Source organism: Triticum dicoccoides, chromosome 5A (assembly GCF_002162155.2).
Source record: "Triticum dicoccoides isolate Atlit2015 ecotype Zavitan chromosome 5A, WEW_v2.0, whole genome shotgun sequence".
Taxonomy (NCBI): Eukaryota; Viridiplantae; Streptophyta; class Magnoliopsida; order Poales; family Poaceae; genus Triticum; species Triticum dicoccoides.
Genome location: NC_041388.1, coordinates 528222002 through 528231281, shown reverse-complemented (window position 1 = coordinate 528231281; position 9280 = coordinate 528222002). Strand labels below are relative to the sequence as shown.

General features: G+C 48.0%; 1 protein-coding gene across 1 annotated transcript in view; it reads right to left on the bottom strand.

The window, feature by feature from the left end:
* The window catches only part of LOC119297730 (dehydration-responsive element-binding protein 1H-like), a 9521-nt gene extending 3959 nt beyond the window's left edge, over positions 1–5562 (bottom strand). Inside the window, exon 1 of the mRNA XM_037575401.1 lies at positions 5516–5562. Coding sequence (XP_037431298.1) covers positions 5516–5562 — 47 coding nt within the window. The remainder of the gene's footprint in view (positions 1–5515) is intronic.
* Positions 5563–9280: the final 3718 nt, after the last annotated feature.

Below are 9280 nucleotides of genomic sequence, written 5' to 3'. Positions count from 1 at the left end.
CGCCGGCAGCATGAAGATGCAGGTGAGGCAGAGGAAGAAGGTGCCAGATTCGTCAGCAGGGACAACGTCATCTATGGCTCGAGCTCTAACCTTGCGATTCTTAGTGTTTTTTAAGCATGGATGCTGTGATTTCGTTTCTTGGTTTTTTAAGCATGGTGCTGTGATTTCGTTTCTTGTTTCTTTAATACTCCGATCTGGTAAGGTCTTTGGCTTTGGATACACTAGTATGTGGTTAGCTTTTCATGGCCATGATTTTTTTTCTTTATTTCTGTGATGTCCAATTTTCTTGAGAAAATCAATGTCAGTTGTGATCATCAATGAGTACTTTTGCTGATCTTTGATTTTTGTTGAGGTGCCCCCTTTTGATCTTCACTCCAGTTACAGAAAAATGTTCATAAACCAGTGAGATTTTGTGATGTCTTGAGGAATTCATTTAACTTTGATAGTCAATGCTTCATCCTGCTGGAACTTAGTAATGGTTTTGATGGTTTGTTCTTGATGTGCTAATCTAAGGCTAATAATTATTTCATTTGAGTAGATTAAAGTTTGAATTCGTACCACTGATTGCAAAGATCTGAGTGGGAAAGAATGTTGTACTATTTTGATTCATGTAACTCTGTTGACATTTTTCTGAAGAACACCTCATGAAGGGTGTTCGTGCCTTTCTGTGCAATTAAAAAGAAAAGAAAAGTTTAGCCAGTTTCCCGTGATTAATCTGATCATTTTGGTGGATAATTAAGCAAAGAAATAAATTTCCCCATTGCCAAGTCCTTAAATTAGCTATAATTAGCAGAACTGACGGCAGGTGTGCCTTCATTGGTTTGGATTTTGACAATTAGCTGATTACCTTTTGATTGCTGTGTTATATCTAGAATTATGCTATAACAAATGTGTTTTAGTTTTTGCTTCTGCTGTATAGTTATGGCATATCCTAGTCAGATACAGTATAATTTATGTTAATGTGTTTTCCTTCATTATCTGGAAACACTGGGGTTGTTTCTCATGCAAATGTGTTTATGTGATTATTCTCAGACTGCTAATAGGCACTCCAAAAGGAGATGGAGCTTAATCCCAATCGCAAGAGTGCTCTACAACATACGTCGACAAGAGAGATGGCTCAGTGATTAACCCATCTGGCTACTTAACCGCATCCGTACATGAAGATGCAATCTGTTCTTTGTGCTCTTGAGCAGCTTTGGGAGGAGGAATTAGCAAGGATGAGCGGCAGTGGCAATATGCTTGCGTGAGTGAGATGCCATGTGGTTTCATAAGTGAGCACTAGGCATGTCTGATGTAAAAAGGGTGTTGATTAAAGAGACCATAGTGCTTTAACATAATCACAAATTACCTATCCTGGAATTTGTCCGTGGTGGTGCTGAGGAATAAAATGTCACCACTTGTTCATTAACACTCACAAAATATGCTGATTGTTGGATGTTACACTGTCTGAGCATGATGGTTGGATCCCAAGTAACAAAATTGGGTGCTAGTGGATAGAGTTCATCCACGTGTGCGTCAAAACTAATGGTGAAGTGTAGCACCTGCCAGGATTCCTTCAACTGTTCCCACGAGCGGGTCAGTGTGCTTGGCAGTGTATACAATGGAACATTGTCAGGGCTGGTCCAAGTGCTAGATTCCCTACCTAAAGCAGCTCCCTTTCTACCTCAATACACGCTGCAGTGCAGCGATACGAGGGGACAACGCGCTAGAATACCGGGAAGCTCGAATCCCCATAGAACGCCAACGACCAGGATAAAGGCCTACCTGATGCTCGGCCGTCATTGGCATTTTTCGCTTTCATGCATGCTTCTTGTCCTCACTTGTTCTTCCCTGGCTTCTTGTGTTGTATCTAAGTTGTTGATCCTCGGCGCTTGTGTTGGGACCTTATGTCGCTCATCGTAGAATTAGGTCGTGTTTTTTTTTGCATTTTGGTCGTGCCATGTTTGGTGTTGCATCAATGCCTTCTTTTCTATTTTAATTCTCTTCCTATATAATCAATAGTTCAATACATGCAACTCTCTTGCATTGTTACAGAATAAATATACCTTTTCAGATTCAATCACCATGCTTATGCGCTTCCCATTGCCGACTTGTTCCAGTCGATTTGATGTAAGGTATTGCAACACATACATAGAAGAACTCAAATATTCACATATGAAGAATTGTAGGTACAAACACGACATGCTACAAGATTAACTCACAAAAGATAATAATGATCATTTATCTCTCGTCTTGTATAAGTGGCCATCCTAGGAACTTTTTTGCCTCTTGCTACAAGCTTCCTGTCACCGACCATGTTGTGTCCTATGTGGAGCATTGTTGCGAGCCGTCATCTCATACAAAAACCCATGGTGTCTATTGTCGCCGCCAATCGGATTGATGAAATTTATCAAGATTGGAGAAAATGCATGCGAACCAATTAAACTTGTGGCTATGCAAATTTTACAATAATACTATCACTATTAATTTAGAAAGTTCTCTGGCTACAGTCTTACCCTTAAATCATGGTATTGACTAATATTTAAAGCTAGTGCTCTAAAATAAGTGTACTCATCGATATTAACTGTGGCATATCCTATATATCTAAATAGTTCATCCTCAACACCTCTGTTATTCTAACATGCACACATGCCATTTCATCAAAGGTCCACCATAACATGCATGAAAAAAAGTTGTCCACTCACGAACACATGCCAACTCATCAAAGGTCCATTCAACATGCATGAAAAAAAAGTTTTCCATTATATCATTCCACTTATATCCAAAATATTTTTTGAGTACACAATAATCAATTATATGTATAATATTTATATTTAGCTTAGGTCATATATGATTAATTCAGTACAAGTTTCATACAATCAAATCACTGAAATATATTGCAATCGATTCCGGCAGCAATGCGCGGGGTATTCAAAGTAATGGATGCCCATGTAATTACAAGGGCGCTATGAAAATCATTTTTGACTGAGCAATAAACTTTTTTATGTGTTTATTATATTTTTCTTCGAGAGTCAAGTTTTGGTTCCCTCCGAGCCTTGGACGGATGTAGATCATATTGTTTGGCGTGTTGTTGCATGTTTGTGTTCAAATCGGGGGGCGTCTAGTACAACTTACTGAAAACACTTGTATGGGGCTGCAGTGGTGGTACTGAATCTAGTTTGGTAGTTTATAGATGGACCTAGGACTACAAGCAGCTGGATGCATGCATGTTGTATGACTCCGAGAATAAGACGAGGCAGTGCTTGGTGATGGTGGTCTTCTCCTCCGTTGGAGGTGGTTGGCCCGAGTCTCGTTGGTCGGATCTCGAGATCCGTCATCTAGTCCCGACTGCAAGTCGGGGAGACATAATTGCGGTGAAAACGGAGCCGGTGGCGGGCGATGGTGGCATTCTGTGTCGTTACCTTGATGAATGCATCGTCGTGTAACTACGGTCGTCCCACTCGTGCTGCTTCGGGGGATACCCTAGGATCTGGTTTTCCAGATCGGACATGGCAACACTGCGGTGCCGTTTCTCTCTTGGAAGCATCGTTTGTGGAGCAGCACCGGAAGACAGAGGCAGGAGATGGAGCGACTTTGTATTGCACGGAGATTCGGTGGAGATGTCAAGTCATGCATGGCCGGCAGGTGCTACGATGTATCATGTCTTGTTTGGCAGGTGCTATGCACGACGGATCTTCTAGGGATTTCAAGCTGTGTCGGCTGGTGGTACTTGGCGGCATGTGCTGCGGTGTATCGGCGGCAACCGCGATGTGCTCAACAGTTTGTGCACAGGGAGATGGTGTCGTTGGGCGCAGTGGTGGCGTCGACGGATGGCCGGACTGGTAACAATGATGCGGGTCTCTTTACTGAAGATGGGTCTGCATTCAATGATGATGGCGGCTCAAAAACGTGTGCATGTGGTGTACGCTTTAGGTTTGGTGCACCGGATGTAGGTTCCGATACGTTATGTGAATGGATCTGTGATGACATCGGTTTTAGATATGGGAGTGAGAGCACTCCATATTATTGAATTTGTATGTGTGAGTGGTGTCTTCGTGTGGCTTAATGTATGTTCATGTTAGACATTTGCTAAATAACTAACAAAGATGATTGTATGCATTGATTGATGCAAAGGCCGGCGGCTTTGACCTTCTTTTCCAAAAAAATACAAGAAGGTGAGGAAGGAGGTGGAGGAGGGAGAAGATGATATGCAAAATTTGCAAATTTTCATTATCACAATTTTTCGTGTGCATGCAGCATGTGAGTGTGTGCAACTTCTTGTTGATCATCTTTGCAGAGGTACGTACATCCAGCATGTTTATAGTGAGGGTGTATATTTTAGGTTTGTTAAGGGCACATCTAGATGTGATGTAGTTATCACACATATAAGTCACTCAATCAAATTTAAAATAAAAATAAAGCAGACAAACAAATGCTTGGACGAATCTTCGTGTAAAATAGATAACGTAGGACTTAGATGTGGAATATTTAAGATACATCTAGATATACTTTAGCAAAACTGCTACATTTGTGGCCACTGGTCCATCCTTGCGTTGTAGGAGTACATCCCCTGTCAGAATGCTGGTGCCTTCAAGGCTCCTCATGCAGGTGCTGCCATGGTGATTAGAGCCTAAGGGCATCTTCAACACCGACCTTTAAATCTTCCGCAACTGTTTGGACCACATTGTTTGGACCATGGAAGCCATCCAACGCTAACCTATATCGGTCCGCGGCGTGGTCTGGACGCGTTTTCTCCTGTAAATCGAAGACAAAATTGAGGGAGGTTTGCGGGAGTCCGGACCGATCCCAAGTCCGCTTTCTGACTGCCCTGGCCCACCAAACGCCCCCTCCCGCGTGCTTCCCACCCGACGTCAGCTGCCCGCATTCATTGCCGTTGTAGAGCACACCGCCCCATATTAAAAGCGGCTCAGAGCGGACGTGACCTCTCACTTCCTCTGCGATTGAAGCGGTGCGCCAGCCGAGGGCGCCGCCCGTTGCATGCCCGACTAAACAGGTCTCCTCGCCGCATTCATACGCCTCCACTCAACCTGCATGGAAACAGAGAAACCTACCCCGGCCACATGTCCGTTCATGAGAGGTCCGACATTAAACGCAACACCAACCGAGCTCCTCCACCCGCCCTCTATTTAAACAAGGATAGACGTCGGGCAAGAATCGCACCCCTTCGCCGCTTCCCATCTCCTCCTTCACCATTTCCTCCACTCTTTCGATGGCTTCCGAAGAGCATTTCTCCGGCATACAAGCCGGCTGGGTGGCCCGCCGCATACGAGCGAGGCAACTCGTTGCTCCACCTCCCCCGCCTACCCCGACGGAGCAATTGCCACCCCCAAGTCGGCGCGTGGTTCAACAACTCACCATTCTAGGCTAGCTCCATAAAGAGTAATGAGTCGCTACACGCCAGCACGGCGGGGAGCACGGTGGCATGGGCATCTCCGCATCCAGTGCATGTGACCGTGCCATCCGCCGTTGACGCGCGCGTAGCCACGCCATGCACACAGAGAAAGAAGCTACGTACGCGGATGTCGACGAGGTGGCGGCCTGCACGTCCACGCCCGCCGCCATCATCGATGAGAAGTAGAACAGGGGAGGCCGCCGCCGCTTGGATCGCAGGAAGGCCACCGTCGGCGCGTTGCCGACTTGTATAGCAGTGATCAGTCAGGTTCTTCTTTATCTTAGACTTCTGGGCACCCACCTGAGCTTCATGGAAGGATCCATTCCTCTCTGGTAGCACCGCTTCGCCACTCCGATGAGCGGCGCAGCCGAACATAGGCAAGATACGGGGAAGAATATGCCTCCGGGACTCTCAGCAGTCCGGTGAGCAGGTTGCCGGACATGGGGAAGACAAGGGGACCCGCTGCGGTCAGTAGAGTAGTGTAGTGTATCCGGGCCGTGGGAGCGGAGCTCCTCACGACCGTACATGCACATAGTTTTACCTTTTTAGTTAAAAATATGTCCGAAATGTAACCGTTTTCATCCAGTTTATATGAAATCCACCATGTTTGTATGAAATCCTGCTGTGTTTGCATGAATTTCATCCGGTTTGCTGAAAAAGAGTTTTGAAATGTCTGCTGCTAGCGTTGGATGTCGTCCTCCCGCATCTGTATCCACAGATTAGCCCCCCTATCCGCGGACGGATACAGAAGTAAATTTGAGGGTTGCCCTTGGAGATGCCCTAAGTCTAGTGTGTAAACTGGAATAAGGGAGTAGCGGTCGGACGAGAATTTCCCAAATCCATCGGTATGCATGGTTTGCACCCCTTTATTTATTTATCTATTTATTTATTTTTCAGGTAAAACTTCCGATCTATTCATCAACTGTCAAGGTAGTACAAAGATCAGAAGAAAAAAAATTACATCCAGATCCATAGAGCACCTAGCAGTGACTACAAACATTGGAGCGAGCCTAAGGTGTGCCGCCGTCATCACCCCTCCATCATCAGAGCCGGACAAATCTTGTTATAGCAGATAGTCGGAAAGTCGTCGTGGTAAGACCTCAAAGGACCAACACATCAGAACTGGAACATCGTCAATGAAGAGAAGTATGGATCGGAAGGATCCAATTAATAGACACACGAACATGGACGAGCGAAGACCGGAACCAAGCGAATCCAGCGAAGACAAACACCGACCTAATCTCACGATATTCGCTGAAACACGCCCTCCGACGATGCTAGAAGCACCATCGGGACAAGGGCTAGGCGGGAAGAACCTTATTCCATTTTCAGGAAGCCGTCGCCGACTCGTCTTTCTGAGCAGAACCAAACCCTACAAAACTCAAAAAATAAACCTAACAATGAAGCCCTCCTGCCGGCAATTACCAGGATCCACTGCGCCCCCATGGCCCTAAGGCCAGAGAAGACGAGGTATGCCGGCGGCTGGGCGGTAGGAGGCAGCCTAACCCTAGCGTTGGTGCTTGAGGATGAAGGGGTACATGGACAACATTGATACATTTGTGTTGTATTATGTCCCAACATTATCATAAAAAATATACCATCTGAAGTTTTTTTCGCGTAGATACCATTTGAAGTTTCTAATAATGATACTCCATACCTCCGTTTCAAAATCTAAGTCTTTTTAGAGATTTCAATATGAACTGCATATAGATGTATATAGACATAATTTAGACTGTAGATTCACTCATTTTGTTCCGTATATAGTTCATATTGAAATTTTTAAAAAGACTTATATTAAGATACGGAGGGAGTACTATTTTTTGATCAAATTATTAAGTGAGGTTTACGCAAGCCTAATAAAATCTACAAGGAAGGAGTATGATCAGATGTTATCACATCTCTTTTCTCAAACATTAAGAACATTGCTAATGTTGCCTTTGTTGAGATACTCATGATCGTATGTATTTAGGCAGCTAGGATTCTCCTTTATTTGTTTTCCTAGTCTACGGATATCTCCCGATCCTTCCCTTGTATAGAGGATATGGTTGAGATATCCTTGCCCTTTGTACCCTATATATGCTACGGCATACGATCAATGACATATCATACAATCCACATGGTATCATACACCGTGTTTCTTTCCTAACGCTTCCGCCGCCGCCGCCGCACCTGAGCCGCCGCCGCCAGCTGCCGCCGCCGCCTCCCTGCCGCCACAGTCCCCTCTGCCGCCGCATCCCTCCCGACCGCCGCCCTCCTTAGCAGCCGCTGCTACTTCTCCATCCCCACCCGAACCCTAACCCATCGCCATGTCATTCGCCTCCTATGATCCACTCGCCGACTCCTCCTCCTCCTCCTCTCCCATGTCCGGCACCACCCAACCCTCCAACCCCTTCGCCGGCCCTGCCCCCATCCCCGCCAACGTCATCCGCAATGTCGACATCCTAGCCCGTGTGCCCACCCGTCTCTCCCAGGAGGACTCATCTTACTATGCATGGAAGACTTACTTTCACCTCGTTTTTCGTGAGTTTCATCTCCAGGAGCACATCGACGACACCGTTGACGCCGCGGCCATGGCGTTCGACGCCGAGTGGTCAGCCGTTGAGGCAACGATCATTCGCTGGTTCTTCCTCACCATCTCCAAGGACTTGTTTTACACGGTGATGCACACGCCGTCGGGACGAAGCTCAACGGCCTCTTCACCGACAATCGGCTCCAGCGGCTCGTCTTCCTTCAGCAGGAGTTCTTCGGGTGCCACCAAAACAATTCCTTGGTGGATGAGTTTTGCATGCTCCTAAAGCGACTCTACGACGAGCTTCGCGACATCGGCGAGAAAGTCTCCAACGACCTCCTCCTCAGCACCCTCGTCGCCGGCCTCAACGAGGAGTTCACCCACGCGGCTGCCAACCTCACGCTCATCCCCAACCCGACCTTTCCCAAGGTCGTCGCCTACGTGCGTTTGGAGGAACGTAGGATGAAGAAGATGAGGGCACGGGCGGCTCACACTGCCCTCGCCGCCGGCACGTCCCGTGGCGCGGCTCCTCACCAGCAGCCGGCGGCTCCCTTCTCGCCACCCCAGCAGGTCCCGCCGCCCTTCCCGTTCCCTCAACAGGGGACGCCACCGCCCACTGCCTCCAACGAGCACGGCGGCCGCCGCGGAAAGGGGGGGGCGCAAGGGCCAGCAGCGGGCCGCCAACCCCGCCGGGCTTCCTCGTGGTCAGCAGCAGCAGCAGCCCGTGGCGCCGTGGGCTTACAGGCACAATCCTTGGACCGGCGTCATCCACGCATATTCTATGCCGGTCCCCCGCCCCACCACTCCCGGCATCCTGGGTCCCCGGCCCGCGCAGCACCAGGCCTACACCGCCGTCCCGCAGCCACCTGCGGCCTTCGCGGTGTTCCAGCAGCCCGGTGCATACCCGGCCTACCCACCGTTGCCGGCCCTTGCGCCGCCGCAGCCCGGCGCCAGCTACTACAACGCGGCACCCGCCGCGCTGCCTTGGGACCCATCTCTCCTAGCCGCGCTGCAGTCCGCCCCCACCCCGACACTTATACCGGTGGCGGTGACTGGTTCATGGACTCCGGGGCTATCGCACACATGTCCTCCAACCTGGGTAACTTACACTCTTTCTTTCCCACAAACACCGCCACTCGCATTACTCTTGGCGATGGTTCTTCCCTTCCCATCACACATATTGGTTCCACTTCTTTTCCGTCTGCTAGTACACCTATCAATATGTCTGATATCTTAGTTTCTCCTGGGCTAATCAAAAATCTTGTCTCTGTTCGCCGTCTTACTCGTGAAAATCCAATTACGGTTGAATTTGACAGTTGTGGTTTTTCTGTGAAGGACGCACATTCCCGGATGGTTCTTCACCGATGTGACAGCCCGGA